The sequence below is a fragment of the Thunnus albacares genome, chromosome 21, assembly GCF_914725855.1.
Source record: "Thunnus albacares chromosome 21, fThuAlb1.1, whole genome shotgun sequence".
NCBI classification, from domain to species: Eukaryota; Metazoa; Chordata; class Actinopteri; order Scombriformes; family Scombridae; genus Thunnus; species Thunnus albacares.
In genome coordinates this window covers 20,495,433-20,520,634 of record NC_058126.1, presented here as the reverse complement: position 1 = coordinate 20,520,634, position 25,202 = coordinate 20,495,433, and the positions used below count along the sequence as shown (strand labels likewise).

Genomic DNA, 25,202 nt, shown 5'->3' with positions numbered 1-25,202 from the left:
TTATCTTTTTTTGTTGTTGTTTTGTTTTGTTCTCTTTCTACCCCCCTTTCTACAAAATTAACAATGGAAGATTGGAAAATTGAATAAAGTTTTGTTTTTTTCTTTCTGTCATTCTGTTGAATGTTGGATAGAAAATGGAAAATGGAAAGAATAGAAGTGAATAGAGTGGGGAGGAGTCTTTTTTTTTTTTTTTTTTTTTGCAACGTTTTGTGTTTGTGATCTTGAACCTCCCCGTCTGTTAGTATTTGCGAACACCGGTCCATAAATTTGTGAAAGCTTCGTAATTCCTGATCATTGAGCGTCGGGAGCTTTCGCACCATGGCTAGCACAATGTTTACGCGCTGTGTGAGCAGGACATTACTGTCAGGCGTCAGAGTCAGAGGGGCTCAGCGATACTACTGGACAACTTTAAGAAGGACTACTGCTCTGACAGTAAATTTATATGCCTTTTATTTCTCACTCAGACTGTTTTGTTATCCTGCACTAAACTGTTAACAGCATTCACATTCAACTGCTGGACATGGTCGAGTTTAAGAAACATTGCATTGGAAGAACAGGAGTGGCTTTATGCTTATTTAGGTGAAAGGGCAGCAGGGCTTTGTTATGATCATGGAGCTGCGCCATATGTCCTGCAACTTTACATCAAGATGAAACAGCTGTCTAAAGAAGTGTATCAATCTTTGTGTCATTATGATGTTAATGAGTACGAATAGTCTGGATTTTTGTATACAGATCAGGCAGAATCCCAGCTAAACAGCCCAATTCAATGACCTGCTGCCTCCATCCTGCTACTCTAGTGGTCTCAGGTGACTTCAGGTCAACTGAGGGTGATCATTGTAATTCATTTCCCAGGAATCACCTCTTTAAAGCCTGCCCAGTAGCCACTTGCATTCATTTCCTTATGTGTGTTTATACCTTTTTTGTCACTTCCTTTCTTGTGCTATAGGGTGGAAGAGCCGCTCTCCTCCTGGGGCTCCCTGCTCTCTCCTGTCTGGCTTACGGAGCTTATCACAGGGTGCAGAGTTCAGCCGTCGTTCATGCTTTAGAAAAAGGTAGTTGGCACACTGTTACAGATTGTGGCACACAAGCATTTTGGGACAGTGTGAATGAAAATGAAGAGAGAGAGAGAGAGAGAGAGAGAGAGAGGGAGGGATGTTTGTTGAGGTTTAATGTGGTGAACTTTTTTTTTTAAATTGAATTGATGTTGTTGTTGTGTGTGTGTGTAGAGGAGGTTTTGGAGCAGGCTGACTACCTGTATAGCTGCGCAGAGACGGAGAAACTCTACCAGCTGCTCCTGCAGTACAAGGACAGGTAAGGCAAGTTCTCACTTGTGTTGTCTAATTTCTCCTCTCTCTCAAATAGATATCACTGCAGTGGTGGAATGTAAGTAAGTACATTTACTCAAGTACTGTAGTTATTGCACTTTCTACTCCACTGCATTTATTTCAGGTCAATATTTTACATGTAAAACAGATGACATAGTCATATCATTTAGATCACTTTGTAAAGATCTGTTTTCATTTTTGACATTAAAGGGTCTTTTTCTGTTGATCAATGTTAAAAAAAAATCCACATTAAATCCTCTTTGATTCAATGTTTTAAGACAACAAAACATGACAAATTCCCAGAGCTGTGAATACTTTTTACAGGCTGTATATCTGAATACAGTATATATCATAAATATAACACTGACTGCAAAATGAGTACTTTTACTTTTAATACTTTAAGTAAATTTTGCAACTAATACTTTTATGTTTACTTAAGTAATATTTTTAATGCAACTTGTACCTGTAATGGAGTATTTTTATGCTGTGGTATCGTGATCTCAAAACTTCTTCCACTGCATCAGATCAAATAGCTGAAATCATAAATATTCAAGATAAATAGGATAGACAAATAGCACACAGGTCAGGACTCGTAACGTAGCAAGGTTACATCGCTGTCTGTCTCTGTGTCATGGGTGTAGAAATAGTTGCAGTTCTCACTGTCTGGTGAAGCTGAGGTTTAGCTGAGTAGTCAGCGCAGTCATCCGTAGTCTGGGAGACAGGGGTTTGAGACCCAGCGTTTGAACCCTCCCTCTCATAATGTTTATTGAAGAACACTTATTTTAACACTTTAATACAAATACCATACATGTCCCTAGTAGGTAGGTATGTAGATAGATATATAGTTATATCTATGAGTGCTTACTTGCCTTAGGTTCTTTTTGTGATATTACCACTAAGGGGCACTAAAGTCAAGTATTTTCTACACATGGTGAGTTTAAGTTCTGGTTTTGTTTCCACGCACACTGTCATGCATCCAGTGATAATGCAGAGTTCCTGTGGAGGCTGGCCCGGGCCTCTCGTGACCTGTCCGTCCTGCCCGACAAGACGGCTGAACAGAAGAAGCAGCTGATGTTTGAGGCCTTTGAATATGCAAAGAAGGCACTGGAGAAAGATGACAACTGTTTCGCAGCACATAAGGTGAGACAATGGTTTCTTGGAGAAGCACCTCCGTAATCCTTACCAATCATCTCCATCTGGGTTGTCAGAGAAAAAGAGGAAACTTTTTTCCTTAGTTTTCTTACAACAAATCATGTAGTCATGATGGGTTTTTTTCTCTTTAGGGCTTTTATCAGAAAAATAAACTAACTTTAAACTTTGAATTCATTTGCAGTGGTACGCAGTGTGTCTAAGCGATGTTGGAGATTATGAGGGAGTCAAGGTGAAAATTGGAAATTCATACATCATCAGGGAACATCTAGAGGTGAGAAGATATTTGGATCAATGTAACATTATCACTGTATCACATTTAACTCTAATCTGAAGTGAAACATGTTGCTTTTTTCCCAGAGAGCCATCGAGCTCAACCCCAAAGATGCCACTTCCTTACACATTCTGGGTTACTGGTGAGTCTGAATCTTTCTTTTTATTGTAACAAAACACACTGTAAGTGCAACATTTTTCAGTACAGCTGCTTCTGGAACATCTGAAAGATCAGCATACATTGATACAAACTAGGACCAGCCAGTTGTGTTTCAGACTTGACAGCTCAGGGTGTTTCAGGCTGAGGAAGTGAAGTTGGCAGCAGAATAAGTTGGTTTCTGTGGGGAAGCTTTGGAGATGATGGAGACACTCTAATAAACCGGATGGAGAAACTTTAATAGATAAATTGCATGAGACTTAAAGATTCTAATGAAAGAGGAGATCAGATACTGTTATGGAGCAAAAGCTGTACTTGTCAATATTGTTGCGTTTTCATAGAAATTATTAAAAACACATTTTGTTACCACTCTCCATGGATATCTTGAAGTCAAAAATATCTTGAAGTACATACTTGTTTAGTATTTAATGTCAACAGAAGTGCAACAGAGGAGTTCTCCTGGTGGCTTTGGGTTTGAAGGGGCAGACCATGTAACTGCAATGTCCCCAGTTGGAGTCCGGCCAGGGAACTTTTGATGTATGTCATCTGTGTTCTCTCTATAGACTATCGAATAAAGGGAAAAATGTCAGAACAAGACTAAGAGTCTACAGCCAAGTTAGCAGGTCTGCGATGATAAAGTTGTGCTTTGAGCTAAAAGCTAACTTCATCATGCTAACATATAGCTCGATTCATCATTTAGTCGAGCAACAGAAATTGTTGTTTTTCTTATTTTGTTGCTATTTTTCAAGAAAAAATGAGAAAACTTGTGCTGGTTCTAGCTTCTTAAATATGATGTTTTATGTTTTTCTTTGTCACATATGATAGAAAGCTGAATATCCTGCTTTAGACCGTTGGTTGAATTAAAAAAGCAATTTGAATGTGTTACCTTGGGCTGTTTGAAATTATAACTAGCAGTTTTCTGAGCTTTTAAACACAAAAGCTCACAAAGACATGCTAACGTTAATGGTTTAGAGGGTAATGTGTACCATGTTCAATATCCTAGCCAACTATGTTAGCAAGCTAATATTTGCTAATTAGCAACAAGGTACAGTGGCAGCTGATGTGAATTATTAGTTTGGCAAATATTTGGTCATTAACCAACGTATTAGACAAATTAAATATTTGACCTGATGATGGTGCTGCATGAAAAGTTAAGGGATCACCAGAGTTATTACAGTTCATGCTATAGGGGACATGAATGTCCAACAGTTGGGGAGACATTTCAGTCAAAACCACAAATGTCAAGCTCATAGTAGCACTAGAGGAAGTCAGGGGGTCACCAAGGTTGGAAGGATTCATCCTCTGGGAACTATAAGTGTCTGTACAAAGTTTCATGGCAATTTATTAAAAAGTTGTTCAAGTATTTCGGTCTGGACCAAAGTGGTGGACTGGCTGACACTGCAGTCCACAGAGCCATGGAGCTAACATGGTTAGAAAGTCCATCACCAGACAGACTGCATTTGTGAATTAGGACTTTTTGTTTAAAATGACACTAAAGGGCCAAAATATTATCAGGCACTATAAACAGGTTCACAGTTTTTCAAGTCTGTCTTAAAACAATAGTCCCAAATGAACACTGAAACATGTTTTTCTTGCTGAGATAATTCCTCATGTTCATACTGACCATTAGAAGATCCCTTCATAATACACTCAAAATGTTAGTGATGGGGGACAAAATCCACAGTCGTCCTTCTGTGCAAAAATGTATTTAAAAGTTTATCTGAAGCTAATATGAAGCTTCAGCGTCCGAATGAGTCAAATCAAGTAGATATCTTTCAACGTTACAGTCTTTTTAGTGCCAGAGTCCCTCTTTTTATTACTGTACTTCCATCGCAGCTCAACAGGGAAACATTGTTTGAGGAAACACAAAGAGGGACTTTGTTGCTAAGAAGACTGTAAATGTGGCAGATATCCACTTGATATGACTAACTCAGACTGCTGAAGGCTTATATGAGCTTCAGATCAACTGAAATTGCTTAAAATGACTGACACACTGTGGATTTTGGCCTCCATCACTTATATTGAAAGCACATTTGAAGGAGATCTTTTAATAGCCAGTATGAACAGGAGGAATGATTCCAGCGAGGAAAACCTCTCTCACTGTTCATGTGGGCATGTGGCTGTTATTTTAAGACAGACTTGAAAAATTGTGAACCCGACCTTTAACTCACTGAAGGATTTATTAAAGGGAATCCCTATATCTTCTCTCTCTCTCAGGTGCTTTGCTTTTGCTGAGCTGCCATGGTATCAACGCAAGGTTGCAGCTGTAATTTTCTCAAAACCACCTGATTCCACATATGACGAGGTGAGGACTGCCCTGTCAATATCACTCTTTCTTTGATTAGTTAATAACTGTGCAACGGCTGACTGTTAAAACGCAGCTTCAGGCTGAAATTACATCACTTTTTGGTTTGGGCTTGGAGTGACAGTTTAACGTCTTGACATTCGGATGAAGTCATATGTTTTTCTGCCTCTTCTCAGGCTTTGGAATTCTTCCTGAAAGCTGAAGAAGGTAAAACACAGCATACTAATAATGTCTCAGAGGACAGTTTGAATTCTAAGTCTGCAGATCTGTCGGCAGCAGCTCACACACTTAAGAAATTTTCATAAAGGGTTTTCTTTTAGGCTTCAAAATGCATCCAGCTAATACAAATTCCTGTCTTTTGTTTTATTTTTCCAAGTTGATCCTAATTTCTACAGCAAAAACCTGCTAATGCTGGGGAAGACCTACATGGCCAAGAAAGATGATGTGAATGCTCTACTGTGGCTGACCAAAGCAAAAGATTACCCTGCTCACACACTGGAAGACAAAGAGGTACAAGCACTGAGCCTTTGATTTACTGTTTACATGAGGAAGACTTTACAACACCTGCATGAGCAGTACGTGCTGATGTGAACATACTCAATGCTTTTTTGTTCTTTTGGTTCCTCTGCAGGTCCATAAAGAAGCTGTTGACCTCTTGAAGAAGCTAAGATGAGCATGTGGAGTATGACGCCTTTCAGGACTTTTGGACTGTTAATAATTGCTAACAAAATGTTTTCTCTTTATGATTTTATAATATTAATGCAGCAATACTGTGAGTGGCCTTGGGCAGAGACAATGAGGACTGTCCAATCATTCAGCTTTTACTGAATTTAAAACAAAATGCAACTTTTAATAATGCAATAGTAAACATAATCATTCTCCATGTATCTACTTATGTCTCCATTCCTTTTGAGCTGACTTCTCTCTGACAAATGGCTGAGTGGAGAGCATTTCCGGGGCTAAATGTTGGAAAATACATCTGGACATTGTTGCTTTTTCTGGAAAGGTAGCAAAGAAAGTGACACGCTTCCTGTTTTAAGGGGAAAAGAGTCATATTGTCAATTACATTTTTAAAACTTAACATTGTTTTAATGAAATACTGTTTACTGTTTCATTACCAAGTAAAGTCTGTGTTCAGTTACTTGTAGCTCATTTCTTAATTTCAATGTGAATGTTATTTCACTCATACGCTGATGTTTTCATCCTTCTTGAATTAACATGCAGGGTTTTTACCCAGATAAAAATAATGGTATATATGCTTGTCTTTTGACGTTTAATGAAAAGATTCCTGAGCAAAGAAGTTATTCTGTGGTGTATCAGATCTACCTGAAAGTTATAAGTATTTCTTTAAACCAAAGATAAATCATAGACACAAATGCATCGTCAGCTAAATGGTTGCTGTTTTTTGGGAACTGAGCAGCTCTACTCTCGCCGCTGTCCAACTGTCCACACAACAAGTTGTTTTGTATGGTTTCACACATTCCCAAGGATGCTAATCATTAGTTGACAAGGAGGTGATATCATACTTCCAATAAGAAATACTGGATACTGGACTCTGATTTAAGGGTCAAATTTACCCTGATTGTACCAAAAATAAACTCAAAGCAGCTGTAAAGATGTTCAGATACAGATGTTTTATTAAATATGGTTCTTTCCACAGGCAAGATCCAATCAAAAGAAAAAGGATCAACTAAGAGCATTGTTTTATTTTTCTTTAAGAACAGAACAAAAATTGCCAACAGTTTAGTTGTGAATCCTGAGCAGAGGGCCTCTCATCCCCTGATAATCACACAACAACAAAGAAAAGAAAAGCACGGTCATGGAGGGGGGGTTTATTCACTTATTTATTTGTATCTCATAAATCCATCTCTCTTCATTTAAAATGGGTGAAAGCAGATTAAAAATGAATCTTCTATACACATCGTCTCCGGTAAAGGGGCATTCTGTACAGTGTAGTTGGTGTTTACAGTGTGTATCTACACGCGATATGTTACAGTTTGGATGCGTTTCAGATGGCCTCAACCGCAGCCAGCACAGTAATAAGTTCTCTGCTGCATTATCAGATACTGAACTGATATACAGTATCATGAATCAGCTTTGCTTTGTGAGAATACACCTGTCCAGGTGTTGCTTAATCTAGTTACTGGCCGCGATGAAGGCAATCTGAAACGTCCTATTTCTGATAAGAACAAAGGCATCACAGATTTCCATCAATGGAGCGGCGGCTCTGTGTAATTAATTATAATATTTAGTACTTTATTTACTTTCATTATCTTTATACAATGAATATTCACATACACAGTTGATTTTCTTTGATTACAGGTGTCTGTTCAAAAGGAAGCACAGAGTTATGCAGTTTGGACTTCTCTTAAAAGTCGGCTCCTTTTGCTACAGTAAATGTTTTCTCTTCATACTGTCGTCCCTCCTTCCAGCTCTTCCACTGGGACAGCTGAATACATGTTATATACAAGACTGATAACTTGACTAGTCACAAGCTCCTCCTAGAAAAAAGTCTAAAGCAGCTTGCTGCTGTTTGCAGTGGTCTGAAAAACAAAATGCTAGAGAAAACAAGAAGAATGGCCTGCCACTGCCATAGCTTTCCCCCCCTGCGTTAAGACCACCGACTGAAAGAATAAGCACCAGAGTTGTCATTTAGAAAACAATGGAGTTACACGTGACATTTTGAAAACAAAGGGCATGTCCCCTGAAGCATTTATGGAAAGAAAGGACACGGGGGGAAAGAGGGGGTGCAAAAACAAAAACACTCAACATATAGCGATGCTTCATCAGGCTTGCTGCTGTGTACGTTTCCACACAGGCTTTAGGCAGCTGAGGAGTCACTGTGGAAGGTTTCCATGTTATTTGGTCTGTGGCATATTAGTGTCTCATTAATGGAGTCTTGTAATTATTACTTGTATGTGAATCAAGCTCTTTTTTTTCTCCAAACAGCCTCAACTTTACTGATTTATTGAAGTAAGGCTATCTCATCTCAGCACAAAACCCTTAAAAGGAGCTTGAACATGGGCTGAATAAATTAAACATCATGATTTCAGGGAAGGAGGAGGAACAGGGCTCAGCACTATGGCTTCGAGGTCATTTTTCACACTCACACTGATAACTATGCAGCCGAATAGCAGATACACACTGTCTATGACAAAATTGTTATTTCCTAACAATCTGTAGCCAGTTAATACTTTCAGAAGCCCCCAAAAAATGTGTTTAACGCTTATTTCATTTTGTCTGACCAGTCACCGCTCTATACTGCCTGCATGCAATATTTGTATATTTTATATTGCTTTCAAGTCATTCAAGACATGAAATTTGATAGATTAGAGGTGCTGCACTTAAGTATTTCATGATCATTGACCAAATTATAAAAAAAACTCATCCAAGGACATTTAAAAGGACATTTATCAACAAGATAAAGGCAATAATGCAATAAAGTACTGGCTTTGGTTGTGACTTATTAATGGTTACTAAATGAATAATGAATGAGATGTCCATTGGACCTTATTACAACATAAGATGTAGGTGATTTTCAAGAAATTCTTTCAGTTGTTATATGCTGACAATAATATTTATGGTTAAACTCTGCTTTTTCATTTGGTATGAATCATCAATATGTATGATGCACTGTAGGGGTATTTGTGTAGTGTGTTACCTATAACTGAGGGTTGAAGTAAATGTTATCAAATAAGAAGAATCATGTTTGTGCTCTTTAAACCACAGTGGGGTTTTAGGACTAGAGATACTCTATAGACCAAGATCATAAACTCAAAAAGGCAAAAGAGAATCAGCCGGGCACATGCGAACAGTTGAGCCACAGAATCTGTTTTTTGTCTTTTGACTTGTGACAACTTTCCAAACAGCTCAGTGTGTCATCCTGGTGTGTTTTGTCTACCAACTAAAGTCCTTCTGTCGGTGCTTCAGTCTGGCAGCGGGCTTCAGTCGAGGTGGCCTGCAACATAAACCTCAGCGCTATGAACCACGAGCCCCACCGCCACCGCACTTACACACACAGTTCAGTCTTTCAAATCCATTATGAATATTTCCCCCATAGTCCTTATATTCCTCTTGATATAGTAGCCTTTCTCCAGGAACTTCACCACAGGGAGGCTGTGAGGGCTGTTCAAGTTTTTCTTAACTTTATCCAAACAGGAGGACACTTCTTTCTCTGTCCTGGTGTCCAGAATCTCATTGAGGGAAAACTGTATGACAGTGTTATTCTCTGCTTCGATTAGTCCATCCTGAACACTCTGCCTTTTTGATGATGATGGTAAAGTAAATTAAGAGTGTGTGCGTGTGGTGAAGAAGGGAGGTCACAGCAGTCTTCTCATCTTCAGAGGCAGCCATGCAAGCACGCAAAAACAATTGCAACAATTACTATGGGCCCAACAGGGGGGGGAGGGGGGGAGGGAAAAAAAAAAAAAAAAAAAAAATTCAGGCACCAGACCCCGACACTACACTCGCCTTTTAAAAGCTCTATAGAACTAGAGCTTTAAAAGAAGATTGCGCTTCAACTATAAAATCCTCTCAAAAACACTTTCAGTCTCTTTTAAAAAGCCAGCCAGCAGTGGGGAGGAAATTTAAAAAATATCCATGATTTCTGTTTTTAAACAGAAGAGCAAAGATGCTGAAATGCTTGCATATTTCATGATGGGGTATCATATCATATATAAGGGCTGGGGGGGGGGCAGGTTTGCGGCAAAAATGATGCTGCAAATTAAGATTTGGTTTAAAATGATAAAATAGCTTATATACATTGGTGGTTATCTTGTGCAATTTTTTGTTTATTTTACTTGGCTGAATAAACAGCGATGGGGAGAGGAGGGAAATACGTAAGACTCCTTTCCTCTATTCTTGGCCAAATCCTTCTGTTTCCTCGATGGCAAAGAGGAGCTTCTCCTTCAACTGCTCGAAGCTTTTGTAAGGGGGCAAGTCCAAGCGGTTAAAACTGAGAAGACAGAGAGGGAGAACCAAAGATTACCAATATGAAGGGTCAGATGCTTTATAAACATTAACACTGGTTATGAGCAGTATTCTCATAAAATGATTACAAATTATCCCAGAGATACTAAACCTTTACCATGCTAAAAAAAGAAACTATTGGCACTACTAACTATCAGACAGTAAACAGACCCACACCTCATTGCACCTCTGGCAGTGAATGGACTGTGTTTGACAAAATTACATCATACTCTGCTGTACAGAGAGAGACATGAATCCCATGAATCATTGGTAGAGAAGTCCCCTCACCATGTGTGGCTCCTAGGAAGCCATGTATCCTTCCCCACTTTCTCAATGCAGAACTTCTGAGGCCCGTTACTTCCTACAATGCAAAAGAAGAAGAAAGGTGAGAGGACGGAAGAAAAAGTCTACATGTGTATAGTCTGTATCTGCAGCTGTTGGAGTCTCAAAGTGTCTGATTATGCAGTAAATGTATAAATCTTTGTGTGTGTCTGTCCATCGCTGACCCATGAGCTCAGCGAAGCCGCCCAGAGGAAGCCTGCAGGTTCCAGTGACAAACTGCATGAGCCGCAGACGCACTTCGTTGTCAACTTCTTTCACCAGCTGCAGGGGAGGCGACAACACACACACACATTCATCAGTGACCATCATCATCAGTAGATGTTATAAACAACAATATCAGACAAACTAAAATGCTATTCTTGTTGGCTCAATCATTTCTGCAAATCCAGCGCCAAATATATACAATCCAAGTTATGATACAGTACAAACTTTATTTGAAATATAAAGCCAAATAAAGTCAAATTCATTACATCAAACTAATGCAACGGTTAATACAAAGAACAAAATAAGAAATCTGTGTTGGTTCTTTGGTGTTGGCATTTTAAATCTCATGCTTGCAGTGCGCCATAGGAGCATCAAATGACACGCATCAATTATCACTTTTAATGTGTTTGGGCCTTAACACTTAGAACACATGCAATATTCTGCTCCTCTCTATTAAAAGCAGTAGCGTGTGTGTGTGTGTGTGTGTGTGTGTGTGAGACCATACCTGCCAGAACCAGATGATCTGTTTGCTGTTCCTGGTGTAGTGACGGTACACTGTGTTCCTCTGCCAGTCCTGCAGGTCTACCTCCTGCATGCCACACAGCATCACCTGCAACAAACACACACACACACACACACAATACATAAGTCACACGCAAAACGCAGAGCAAAGAAACTGAAGCAGAAGTCTAAACACATAAGAGAAAAGAGAATATAATGCTTTTCTAAACACATCCACATTATTTCATCCTTTTTAAGTAAAGATGAATTAACCAGATTGATTCATTTAGAATAAAGTCATGGTTAAAATGATGTCATGAATGACGATGAAGAAAAAGCTCTGTGGTAGAGTGGGGTAGTTTATTGGGATTAAAATAAACACATGATAGAGATAAGATAACAGAAGTTACCACTGCACAACCATTAACAGGCATGCTGCTCACCTCCAGCTCCTTTTCATCAAAATACTGGAGCCACTGAAGTGGAACCACTTCATTGAAGCCATCCAGGAACGCTTTGGTCTGACCTTCTACCCCGCGGGAGAACCTCCACTCTGCCATTAGACTGTAAAGCCAATGACAAAGAGAATGATTTACTCTATGTGATGTTCAAAGGTCAGATATTGTTGCCGTTAGGATAAAACAGTGTGTACACTGAACCTGATATACTCCTCCTTGTTCTCCTCAGTGACTAGGACATTGGCGCCATCAGGTTTGAGGTCATGGGAGGTGATCTTCCCCAAGATCTCCATGTCAACTGAGAAGTACATCTCCAGGCCACACTCCTCAATGTTGTTGTCCCTGAGGAGAGATGAGACTGCTGTTATTATCACAGTATGACGGAGGGTAAACAGCTCATTACTGCAAACATAAAACACAAAAATGGTTTTGAAATCTTATTAAGGTAAGCAAACACGGGCTGAGTCTCCAGCATTTCCTCCATCTGTGTTCATAACTGTTCTTGCATCTTGTGATGTCTGCAATGAACTGCTTCATTCTCTATTAGCATCTTGTCTGTGTGAACGGCTTTAAACTGCCTCTTGTGTGTAAGTGTTGTCTTATTGAAAAAAGGTTTTTGTGGCTGAAGTCACAAAGTCTTCTCTCTGATCCACAGTCTTCACTCCAAATAGTTTGTCTGAAACGTATTACACCTAATATTTACTAAGTATTACGTGTTATGTACTTTATTTACCAATCATTCTGTTTCTCCTTTTTTAAAGTTCTATTACTGCCACTTCTTTCTATTCTTTTTGTTTTTCCCTTATCTCAATCAAGGGTCAAAAGATACTGGGTGACTGCAAAGCTCCCCGAGACACATTTGTGATTTTGGACGATGTAGATGAAAGTCACTATCTTGTCTACAAGTCTTTTCACACCTGCAGTTTGGTGCCAGAGTTCAAGACCAAAGTAAATCATGATACTCTGTAGCCTTTTGGTTTGAGTCAGTTTCGGCTTCTCACAGACTTATTACAAAGAAAGCAGAGGGCTGTAAAGTCATATAGTCTGACAGATAACTCATTCATTGGTAGATTGGACTTGTCATTCTGCGTCACCAGTGCTGCATGGATCCATAGGAGGGGGAAAAAAAAAAAATCACAAAGTTCATTCCAGTGACTGTCATGCTGCACTTCACTGCCCCTTGTGACTTTATTTCTCTTTTCTGAGTGATTCAAAAAAAAGCTCAGGAAGAAATATTGTAGTTGGTCATAACATCACTGGTTGAGATCAATACTGGAGTGGACCAAGCCCGACCTTTTCAGATGATCTCTGTGCACTTGTTTGGCCTGCATCAGAGTTCAATAACAGCATTTAGTTCAAGAATGCACATAGTGGCTCTTCAATCAAAGGCTCCACTTGCTGTAAAGTGCAACAATATTTATGACTGTCATATCAACAATAAAAAAAAAAAACTGGCTTTTGGCTTTAAATGTTTGACAGTAATTTGACTGAACATGCATATGGACTTCAAATATGTTCATTTTCCAGCCATGCCCTTTACAGTCATAGTAATACACATATAAATATTGAAGAGACACGTTACCTGATCCATATGAGTGAGTTGTAGAACTCGGGGTCTATGGACTCCAGATCTTTGAGGATTAGCTTCTTGTTCAGCATGCGTTTGTAGAAAGGCAGGGAGAAGCCTGTGTCGATGAACTTGCCATGGAAAAGTGCCTGTAGCCAAATAAAAATACACAATCTTATTTCACTGTGCTGGTCAATCCGAGACTATGAACACATGCTGATTGCGTACAGCAATGGAAAATTCATGCATAAAAAACATTTATCTGTACAGCTAACTAAATATCAGCATAGTACATGCACAGTAACAGATATATCAGTTAAGATTTTATAAATAAAAATAAAACTGTAATGAACTGTATCTTCAAGATAATAAGAATGGCAAAATAAATCTACTTACAGTTTGGTGATTTATGTATCTGTATTTTATTTTCATGTCTAATCTTTCGGTTCTTGTGTTTGTGTTTTAAAGGGATGGTTCGTTGTGTAAGATGACTGTTGCGTGTGTGGGTTTGCATGTGAACTTGCCATTGCAATAAAGCGGCCTATGAAGCAGAAGTAGGAGAGGTGGTCTGGGTTGATGGCCGAGGCTGGGTTGATCTGCAGACAGTAGTTGCTCTTGCCGGCATACTCAAACAGGCAGTACATGGGGTTCAGCACCTCGTGGGACAACAAGAAGAACCACTCCCTGTAAAGTGAGGAGTGGGACAAAAAGATGGAGATGCTTACAATTTTTGCTGTCACAAAAGTTTTGATTTTCTATAAATCACTATAAAATTCACATTTTTATTCATTCTTAATGCAGTAGAGACATCATGTTTGCCATATTCTAAACTTTCTTGAACACATATCGGCTGCCGCAGTTACGCAATCACGTCACGCCCACCGCAGAGTCAAGATGATCACCACTGAGTGAGCCGCTCTAGTGAAGGGACATTAGTTATTCTCTCAGGCTTCACATAAAGAATGACATGCCTGCCAAACGCCGAAAAATATTCCTGCTGCAAAGTTGGCCTCTTAATGACAACATATAATAATAAAGACAGACATTTAGACTATAGAGGCTATTAAGAATAGATTATTACAGGAATAAATGCATCCAAAAAGTTTATTGTCTTGGTCCAAATACAAGACAGATTTTTTTCCTGGAAATACGTCTGAAAAAGTGAGGTCGTCTTATATTTGGCATCTAGACAGTTATGTGTTCACAACATCAGATATTCTTTTTGAATGGATAAAGTACCGGTTTAAAACCAACTCCTGCACGGAGTGTTGCATTGTGGTTTGTTTGTAGCATTAATGTTGCTAGGCTAGCGAGGGTCTTAAAGTCTGTTTATGGTGAGTGTGTTGGAGTCAGTCAGCACTAAAAGTGTTTCCAGTTCCAGTTTCCAGTTAGTCCAGTTTAACCTGCAGGAGTGTCTGAAGGCTTGTGCAACGTGTTTTTCTGACATCTCTACTGCAGAAACGGAATATGTCAAGCTGTCAAATACCACTGTGACAGATGATAAGGAGCTCAAAAAGACAAACAGGCACTCTAATAAATGATAACTGCTGGAGAAAATAGTTTTTGACCACTTCTAAGAGCCTGGTCGAGAGTATGTAACTATACTATGATGTACAGGTGTTGGAAAAGGGGGGTTGTCTTATATCAGGTCCAATACAGTATTTAAAAACCAACTATTTTATAATGTGAGGTATAATTGTTTTTTATGGCGTTACCACAACGGTTTGAATGGCTTTGTTAATTTGTGCGAAAAGGGGAAAAAAAAAAAATCAATAATGCAACAGCGTATTGGACATATTCCAAAGGTAGGATTGGCTTTTTCTATATTACCGGGCTAAGCCACCGTAGTCTAGACCCTCCTCCCCTCTGAAGATGACATAGAGTCTCCTCCTCAAGTCGTAAGGCTTCAGGGCCATTATCTAATAAACACAAAACACACAAGAACACATGTTAGCAGATAAAACATAACATGAATGTTGTGTGTGTGTGTGTGTGTGTATATATATATATATATATATATATATATATATATATATATATATATATATATATATATATATATATATATATATATATGTATATCAAAGGAAACTCTCTATGCTGTGATGCATCACTATACTTGAAATTCATTGGGCCAGAGCAGTGGCAGAAGGATCCTCTTACCTGCTGGAAAGAGTCTTCAAACAATGTCTGTCTGGAGACGGTGATCTTCACATGGCTAGGGAGAGCATTGGACTGGGGAAAGACAAAATAAAACATAAATACATTGTGTAGGGGAGGCGGAGATAAGATTAAGAAGAGTGAGTGAGTACAAGATAGACAGTGAGTGACTAAGAGAGAAAACACCTACCTGGCACAAGTAGCGAAAATGGGCAAGCTTCCATCGGAAGCTGCGCTCATAAGCGATCTGAGGGCCTTTGGTGCTGAGAAGAACAAAAAGATTTAAAAAGTCAAAATGTAGCACGTATAAGCTGACAGATGCAATGGAAAAGAAGCTTTTTTTTCTATAGCCGTGAATACTTGCATCTCTACCATTTAATATAAAAAATGTGGCTCATGTGGAATGTATGTTCCCATGACTTTTTCTGGCTTTCTATTCAAATCAATCAAACTACTTAAAAACGTCTCAGCCTGAAATACCAGCCTTGAAATTCAATACCAGTGGGAACCATTTTTCTGACTCAACACATATTTTTCTTAACCTCACTTGAACTGTATGTACAATGACTTGATTAAAGCAAAAAGAATGACCCCATCTGGTCCTTGTAAACATGTTTTCTTAAAATATGCAGAAGCTCCCTGAGATGCAGCTCTTGAGGCTACTGACAGTAGTGTAGTTGTCTCAGGGAAAAAAAATTATGTAATGCAGAATAATGTGCTCTTACACAGAGGACTTTCCAGTGCGGGGGTCGCTGAAAGTGGTGGTTCGGGTGTTATGATCTACGAAATAGCGAACCCCTTCCCTTGTGTAGCGGATCTCCCAACCTTCTGGCAGTGGGTCCTCATTCTGTAGCCTGAAAACACACACACACAAAAAAAAAATCAAATGGGTGGAAATAAATTTTATTGTTTTATTGTAAAATACAAGAGGAGGACTGTTCAAAGTTTGTACATTCCAATTAAAGTTTACTTTTATACAGAGATACTCTGATGCAATTATGCATCTACAATTGTCCCTGTGCCAAAAAAACAAAGAGAGACCTCGCATAATGATTTAAGATCAGCAGGCCTGACTTGCTTTTGAGTAAATCCATTATAAGAGTTGTAGTCAATAATTTGATTTGATCTGTTGTAACAACCTTGACGTGCTCAAAAACCTTCCAGAGGTCAATTCCTTTGAAATCAACCATAGATATGTCTCATGGTATTATGCTTTAAAGACATTGCTCACAGCCTCGGTCCTCTCACAGCTGCAAATGTCTCTTTGTGACATAATGAATGTCAGGTTATGGAAATGTCTCTTCTATATTCTGCTCACATGAGTTTTGTTCCCAGTGTTACTTTAGAACAAAAAAGGGAAACACAAATATGGACCAATTATATGACAAATGTGGAAAATGGACTCTATGTCCAAGAACAACAACTTGTAATAACATCACAATGCTGAGAATAAGTTTATTCCAATCACTGACATGCAATTCACCGCCCCTTATGGCTTTACTTATCTCTTCTCTGTGCTTCACATGGATCTGAAAGATTACAGCAGACTCTACTCCCATACTTGGATGTGAACTTGTTTTGTCAAACTACAGCTGCTGTGAAACTACAGGCCAGGCACACTTATAAAACAGCATCCAGCTGTGGCCTGTGCTACATCATAAAGCATTAGTGAGAAGTCTTACATGGTAGTTTGACCCTCAAGATAGTGTATGAGCATAACATACATACTCACAATGGACCATGTTTTATAGGCTGTACAACATGTGAGGTATGAATTGCAAGATGGGTTACAATCTATCAAGTTTATCTCATCACACTGTACAAACTGTAGTGTGGAGGAAAACGGGCTTCTTGTGTCAACATGACTGAAAATTATGGGAAAAGGTTTTCTGCTTCTAGTTGGCAAAGGGCAAATAACTTGAAATTGCTTTGAAGAAAATGGCTTGTTGTGTTTTTCTAATTCATAACCATCAGTATTTTAGGCTAAAAACATGATGCAAGTAGAATGTGTTCTGTGACAGCTGATTGAAAGCTGAGGAAATAAAAAAAGAGCTGTGAATGAAAACTCTTTTTTATCTGAATGTCCAGAGAGTCTGGAGCCAAAAAGAATTATTCTGTTGCAGTGATCTACATATCTTGTATTTGTAGATTAAAGGGATAGTTTGCATTTTTTGAAGTGGGTTTGTATGAGGTACTTATCCATAGTCAGTTTATTACCTGCAGTAGATGAGGGTCCGCACCCCCTCAGTTTGGAGAAGCAGGCAGGAGTACCAGCACAGAAGCTAAGCAATGTACTAATGTGGACGGGCCAACAGCGAAAAGCATTTTAGCCACCTAAAAAAATCAATATCAATTGAAGTGTGCGCTATATTTAGAATATTTTCACTGCTTTACCTCGCTGTCAGACAGCCCTTTCCTTCCTAAACCATTATTGATTTTTTTGCTTAGCTTTCGTGCCGGAACTCCTGTCTGCTTCTCCAAACTGCAGGGGTGCGGACCCTCATCTACTGCAGGTAATACACTGTACCTCATACAAACCCACTTCAAAAAATGCGAACTATCCCTTTAAATGTTACCTTACATTATGGTGCGTTACAAACCATCTGTGACAGTTGTAAGTTCTCATCTGGGTTTCATTAAAACCAGATCAGAAAAATACACTTGCTGCCTCAGAAGTTTCTTCACTGAATATTTATTCAGCTCATTAAATATTTGGAGCGAATTTAGTTACATAATTACATTGCGGTTTATTTGCTTAAAGACTTGAAGATCCCTAAGTGAGCAGGAATCTTATGAATTTTACATGTATTTCAAATACTTTTTTAACTTGATCACAGTGAAACCATGTGTGATAAATTGTGTGTCCATTTTTTTTCTATTGTGGTGTTTCTGGCACTGAGCTCACCCTTGGGTTCGGGGGTCTTCCCACTGCGTTGTCTTGGTGTTATGGTTGACAAAGTACACTCGATCATTGGCGTCCACGCGCCTCTCTGAAGTTGATAAAAACACAGAGAGGAATCTGAAGCTTAATAGAATGAACAGCAGGCCTCATTATGTGGCAATACATGTCAGATTATCATCAGTGCTGACTCATACAATAAACACAGACTTATGTGACAAGCTGTCATCTGTGATCTTTGTGAACAGGGAGTAGTGACAACAGAGGGAAGGATTCAAAAGGGAGGAGGTTGAAGATTGTGGAGGCAACAAAACAATTTGGACACATTCAGAATAACCTTGGTATAACTAAAACAGCATCACAAAGTATTTATATAGTATATTTAACTGCCAATGAATATCTATTTCCCGTTTACAGTACAGTACATAATGACACCAAGTGAAAATGTGTACAGTACTTAGAAGGAAGAATGTGAACTTACCCCATCCAGGAGGTAGCGGGCCAAGAGGATCATTCTCAGCAGACATCATGGATGCCTGAAGACGAGGGATGCAGACATAGACATCCATTTAAAAATCACCAGAAAGACAGAAGTCTGGTCAAAATATTCCAAATTCACAGGATATTTTTAAAGAATTCAAAAAGAAATTAAGCACAAATATATTCCATGACAGTAAACAGGGAAATTGGGTTATATTCCAAATGAAAACAAAAAGTTTGGATATGTTGCTGACTCTGTGACTTGTTACTGCTCAATACTTCTAAGCTACGTCTGTCTTTTGATTTGTGTTGTAAGCTAATCATCAGTGAAGATGACATCACTGCTGAGATCAAAGACTTAGCAGAGGGACCCTCACAAAGATAACCAGATTAGGGAGGAAGCTGGGACATCCATATTGTAAATCCTGGCAAGGTAAGGTTTTCACCTTTGGGCTAAATGAGTTGAGCTCGATACCGAACAGTATGTTAAGCGAGTGCAAAACAAATGCAAGGTTTACATGATGTGTAACTACCCTCAGAAACTGAGCCTATGATTTCTAAGTTCATCAGAGTGATATGATTGAAAATCTCCTGCCAGTCACTTCTTTTACTTAACAATAAGACTCATAATTCCAAAGCATGTCGTAGTGTTTTGGATTTCTGACCTGCTATTACAGATTGCAAAGAAAATGCAAAGTGATCTAAAACATCACAGATCACCAGAAAGTGATCTTGTGACTAAATTATCTTCAAAAAGATTTTAAAAAGCGGTTTTAGTCAGAGCCAAACATGTTTGCTCTGTTTTGGTAGTACTGGGTGAGTATTGGCAAATAGTTTGAGCTAAAAGAACATTTCAAAAGGTGACGAGCTGATAAAAGTTTAAAGTTTTCTGATTTATCGGATTTATATTTGGTCAGCAACTACTGGGATTTTTAAAAACAATATACTGTTGTATCTAGAATAACACTTGCTCTTTAAGATTCAAAATTGCAGAGTTTTAAGTAAAGACAGTGCAAATGTTTCAGTCCATGTGGATTTTCCTTGGTGCAGGGGAAGCTGACTTCTTATTGGAACAGAGACATGAATAGCATACAAAACTACATACTAATATTTACATCATCTAAATGTCACTCATGTACAAAAGGAGGACACACTGGTCATGCACCAGTGTGCTTTCCCTTTTACATGGGAGATGTTTACATTACTTGAATATACGTAGGTATGTGGGATGTATGTACAGTATCATACGATTGATATTTCCAAAGAAGAAAATAAAAATATAAATTCAGCAGGTTAACAAACCGAAGTATTAGATGGTTTTTCATTTCTTAGGCAGAAAAAGGGGGTTGAGGGGACAAGAGGATGGGGGGAAGGATTGTCTTACAGAGTAGAGGTATCTCTGGTTAAACTGGTGCATAGCTCCCTGCAGCTGGCTGCGTTGGCTCTGCCACTGCTCAAAGTTGCGGACTGACTCCATAGTAGGACGCTGCCACGTGGTGGTGCGGGTGTTGTGGTCCACATAATAGATCCTGCCCCGGTCATCCACTCTGCGTTCCCATCTGGCACAGTGAAAGTGATGGATGGTACAATAAACAGAGAGACACACAAAAAAGGAGGCTGTTAAGCAAAAGAGTGAGACAGCCAGATAAGTCACAAGGACACTTCACAAGTTCCCAGAATGAGAAGTGTCTCATTTAGTTTCCTTTGTTATTTCTACCTGAAACGGACTTATAGGCAATTAAATTCAAAATAAATTAAAGGGCCTGAGGAAACTACTTTCAATGGAACACAATTAATTAAAGTTCTGTAAGTAATGAACCAACCAATAACAAAAGCAATACTCTGTTTGATGATGGTGTGTTACTAGACAACAACTCTCACTGAAACTCACCTCAGCACAATTAAAACTGACCTAAAATAAAATTTGAATATGGCCGTAGAAAATAATATACACAGTGGAGAAAACATCACTCCACTTCATGGGGCTCTTTGTTTACATGTATCAGGACACCTCGTTATGTATTATCACTGGCTTAAAGAGATCTTCATTTACACACATCACATGTAATGCAAGGAATGCAAACCTAAAACTAACTAAAAATACCATCAATCTTCAACTACACAACTTTTGTTTAGCTGCAGACATTGTCAGCCAAAAAGTCATTGTTTTAACAGGCATGTAAACCTGATGTTTGGAGGAGGCTGAAGACAGAAAGCCAGTAACAGGGACAGACTCACCCTGGTGGTAGTGGCTGTGGTCTTTCCCAGGTAGTAGTTCTGGTGTTGTGGTCTACATAGTACGTTCTCCCATGCGGGTCTTTCCTTTGCTCCCACCTAAAAGGCAACAACAATTCGGGGGAAAAAATAAGTAGGCGGTGAAAGCTGTCACAGACACCAAAAAAAGAAAAAACAATTTGATAAGGTTGTGAAAGAGGGGTGAGGCTGCACATTTTGCTGTATTAATGTGAAATATGAGGGTTGGCAGGTGTTTGTGCGTTGGGTGGAGTATCACTTTAAGGTGGCTCCCTCTGTTTTACTGAGAGACGGTCTTAAAAAAATAATACCAGTCAGGGAAGCAGTAATGAAATGTATAAAACAAGCAGCTGGTGGTGTTTCTTTACCCCGGTGGCAGAGGATCTGATGCTCCAGCATTGGGGGCCTGCTGTCTGGGCTTGGCCCCATCTGTTGTTACAGTTGTATTGCTACTACTGCTACACCCGCCTGCTCCTGAGGCATTTGTTTCTCCCAGTGCTGGGGGGGAGGAGGACGATGACGAGGAGTTTGTGATGGTATTGCCCCCTTGGGCTGGGGAGGTGGATGCGGAAGAAGGAGCAGCAGCAACAACAACAGCAGCAGCAGCAGCAGGAGCAGCAGCAGGAGCAGCAGCAGCAGCAGCAGGAGCAGGAGCGCCATCAGTGGGCTTAGCAGCAGTAGAGGAGGCTGGAGCCTGTGTGGAGGTTGGCAGGGGTTGAGATGTGCTATTTGGTGCTGTGTCAGAGTCTGGCGGGGCGGCATCTTGATTGCAGTCCTCGTGGTCATCTGCAGGGGGCAGCACATCACCTGTTGTAGCAGGCGATGGCCCGAGAGCAGCATCACAGGACTCCCCGTTGACTGCAGGCAAGTCAGAGAAAACAACGGTGCTGTTATCTGCATGGACCAACCACTTGATATCGATATCAGTGAAGTCTGTGTTGTTACTATAATGGTTTCATACTAACTTAAAAAAAGGCCTTTTAAGTGATTGAATATACAAAAGTATTAGTCTAGTAGTGTTAGAATGAGTTTATGAGGTTACCCCAGAGTTAAGTATACATATATAAATATATATATAGTAAAGCACCTGTCCCATCATTAATTGTCTCTGTCACTGATAACACTATATGAGGGATCAAATACTGGATCTGTGATGATCTGTCCGTATTCAAAGTTCCAAGTGCAACAAACCGTGTCTTGTACTCTAGTGGGGGTGTGTTCATAAAATGCACTGACACTCTGATCTATTGCATGCCCTGTTGACTAATCTGTAAACCATGCAACTATTGTTCTCTTTGTTAACCCCAAATGGAAGAAACTAGCGAGCCTTGCTGAACAGAAAATCGTGACGCCCAACCATCTGAGAAGTAACGCGCGAAGCATTTTGGAATCAACATGGAAAAATCACGCATAAAAGAAAATTCATTCTCTGTCTTTTAAAAATCCAACAGCCTCACAGTAACATTACCACAACAACAAACCTGAAGTCGCCTGTTAGCTTGTCACAGGTGAGGCAGTGGCAACACAAATGAAGGGAACCACGTCAACAACGTAGTTTAGGATTAGGGTTTACGGGATGCATTCAAACAATGTTGTTAGTTCTCATTTGCTTGAACTGGATATTTTTGTAACAGCACTAGTGATACTAGCATACTAGTGAAAAACTGATATTCTATAGTTAACTGCAGCTCAGTGCAGTAGACAGGTATTGGTTCCCTGTATTCCCTCTACCGTACACTGCACTTTTCTTTCTCTCTCTCCAGGGAAATTTTGATGCAGGTGCTGACAACAGCAGAGATCACAGGCCCCACTTAATGAAAATAAATCTACTGTTCTGCTCCACTCTTCCACTGGACTGAGTCAACCGTGAAGAACTTGAACTTAAAGTGGCCTGAGCCTAGCTGCAGGCAATATAACGAATACCTACTGGAAAGATGAACATGTATAACTGAGGTGCTCTGGTAATAATCTGGATCTTTCTATCTTTGACATGAGCTTATAGTTTATTATATACAGTACATTCAGTAAATGCAGTAAGTTATCCAATTCTCAAATGAATCATATGCAAAAACATAGCTACTCATAGGGCCAGGAATGAGAAAAACACAACAGAATAAGGCAGATTTTGAGAGGTTGTGCATGATTTTATAGCACTGAAAAGGCCTGGGAACCAAAGGATTCTACTTTAAAAGTTAATGTAATTCACAAATGTAAAAATGCAAACTAAAGATCAAGCTCACCTGTCCTACTCTCTGTGTCACTGTCTGAAGGTTGGTGGACTGGGGTGGAGTTGGGTGTGGCGTCTCCATTGACGATGTGAGAGAGAGCAGGGCTACAGGAACTGGAAGGCACCTGACCGTCCACACCATTAGAGGCTGAACTAGACCTAGGGTCCAAGTCTGTACCATTCACTGTGCTGTAGGAGAAAACACCAATAGCATTTTGTTAAATCTGAATCATTAATTGATCCTAACAAATTCTACACAAATATAATACACACAGTGTTTAAGAGCTAAAACTATATTATGTAAATTCTACTCAACTCAAGTTCTGTTTTTGCTAAATGTGTGCTACTTCCACTGTGAGTGTGGGTGTCAGATAAAAGACTGGCTTGTGACACTGAGACTATTGTCCTGTAGGGGTAAGGACAGGGCATGATAGGATGGCATTGTGACGTAATGGGCACAGCTGAAGAGGCCCTTTTGTAAGCCGGCAGTGTTCAGTCGCTGTCGTAGACGTGCCCACACTAAGACCAATACAAAATCTACCATATGACTCAAGTCCAGGCTTTGTCTAGGCAAGAGGTGGGCTGCCAGCCAGCAATTAGAAAAACGTCAGACCAACAAGCCAGTAACCAATAAAACTTGCAAACACATAACTACATTAAAAAAAACAATCAACAATAAAATGAATGTTGATTTTACTACTTAGCATATCCACAAGTCATAAAAGCTCTTACTATGCTACCCAATGTAAGGTCAGATGCATGGCACATGAAGTGATGCCAGCAGATTTCCCACCAAATCTGCCCAAGTTTCCATAGATCCCAGCAGAGAGTGGCAATCTGTCCAGTGATGGTTATTAGTTCATTTGTATTAATTATAATACCTTATATTTGTAATTATATTTATGTTTCATTAATTGGGTAACTGGAAATATTTAGTCAAATGCAAATGGACTTGCAGTTTTAGTTTTGCAGTCTGATGCAGAAAGGCAATTATCTAAATTCTATAAATAGGAACACACACAGTTTGAACAAAATACACCATCATACTGCTGTAACCAGCACAGAGGTCAGCATTAAGTGTTTTGACAGGCAGTGAGACCTGGCGCCTCTGGCTCCACAGGAAGGGTCTCCCTACTTCACTGTTTGAGGAGAAGCAGATCCCCAAGCTAACTGTAATGGAGGGGAAGAAATGCAACAAATCAAGGCAGAGTAAAAAGAAAAACAAAACAAAAAATGCAGGAAAAGGCACAAGCAAGGTTAGTAAGACTCAGGAAATAAAGAGATGAGGGGGAAATGATTGAAGGGAGGTAGGTTAAAAGAGGTGAATTAAAAAAAAAAAAAAAAGAGGAGAGAGGATATGGAGTGAAGATTGCCAGAAAATACACCTAAGCATAACAGTGATGCACTGTCAGACCATGAAGGACAACAAGTCAAAAGACAAAGAGAGACACAAATGGGAAGAAGTAGGGCAGAGATTCCCCAAGCACCAGTCCCCAGCTACACAGCAGACAGCTCACCTCTGTTAGGGCAGCTTTTATGTCATGCAAGTGAAGTCACATTTTGGGGAAGAAGCAGGGACACTAAGACCAAGGTCAGATCAATAATAGAAGGAGGGAATAATACATCCACAATTTTAACAGCTAATCAGAAGCTATGACCCTGCGTTTTATACTCTTGCACACGGAGGGATTTAACAACTTAAGTCGTAATGCCATCAACATTTTCAGAATGTGGTACTCAATACAAGTCATTGTACCGCAGCATAATGTGAGCCTCTTTTTTACTTCTCACTGGTTTGGAGTGGGCGGTGCTTAGTTGAAAAAAGGTGATGTCACATTCTGCACACCAATCTCAATTCAGCAACATTTGACTCAAAATGTGATGACAGTTGATTGACCAAACCACAACCACACAGTCCTGAGTCTCCTAGTATT

General features: G+C 39.5%; 2 protein-coding genes across 3 annotated transcripts in view; one reads left to right on the top strand and one right to left on the bottom strand.

Moving 5' to 3' along the window:
• Positions 1–227: 227 nt before the first annotated feature.
• rmdn1 (regulator of microtubule dynamics 1) lies at positions 228–6,256 on the top strand. 2 transcript variants are annotated; one of them, XM_044338969.1, is made up of 10 exons: positions 228–438; positions 947–1,052; positions 1,227–1,311; positions 2,306–2,465; positions 2,659–2,748; positions 2,835–2,890; positions 5,122–5,209; positions 5,386–5,416; positions 5,586–5,719; positions 5,841–6,256. In XM_044338969.1, the coding sequence occupies exons 1-10, from the start codon at positions 319–321 to the stop codon at positions 5,880–5,882; spliced, it is 912 nt and encodes a 303-aa protein (XP_044194904.1). In that variant the 5' UTR covers positions 228–318; the 3' UTR covers positions 5,883–6,256. The 2 variants fall into 2 exon arrangements, with proteins under 2 accessions (XP_044194904.1, XP_044194905.1); XM_044338970.1 differs by having other exon boundaries at positions 231–432.
• Positions 6,257–6,820: 564 nt separating this feature from the next.
• Positions 6,821–25,202, bottom strand: part of LOC122972167 (NEDD4-like E3 ubiquitin-protein ligase WWP1) — a 33,225-nt gene continuing 14,843 nt past the window's right edge. The window contains exons 8-25 of the mRNA XM_044338968.1: positions 23,282–23,457; positions 21,410–21,899; positions 21,027–21,122; positions 20,173–20,347; positions 18,790–18,844; positions 18,315–18,399; positions 16,135–16,263; positions 15,600–15,672; positions 15,413–15,484; positions 15,080–15,168; positions 13,774–13,933; positions 13,265–13,398; positions 11,884–12,024; positions 11,668–11,788; positions 11,229–11,333; positions 10,684–10,780; positions 10,466–10,538; positions 6,821–10,163 (exon numbers count right to left, since the gene is read on the bottom strand). Coding sequence (XP_044194903.1) covers positions 10,064–10,163; positions 10,466–10,538; positions 10,684–10,780; positions 11,229–11,333; positions 11,668–11,788; positions 11,884–12,024; positions 13,265–13,398; positions 13,774–13,933; positions 15,080–15,168; positions 15,413–15,484; positions 15,600–15,672; positions 16,135–16,263; positions 18,315–18,399; positions 18,790–18,844; positions 20,173–20,347; positions 21,027–21,122; positions 21,410–21,899; positions 23,282–23,457 — 2,371 coding nt within the window. The 3' untranslated portion in view covers positions 6,821–10,063. The remainder of the gene's footprint in view (positions 10,164–10,465; positions 10,539–10,683; positions 10,781–11,228; positions 11,334–11,667; positions 11,789–11,883; positions 12,025–13,264; positions 13,399–13,773; positions 13,934–15,079; positions 15,169–15,412; positions 15,485–15,599; positions 15,673–16,134; positions 16,264–18,314; positions 18,400–18,789; positions 18,845–20,172; positions 20,348–21,026; positions 21,123–21,409; positions 21,900–23,281; positions 23,458–25,202) is intronic.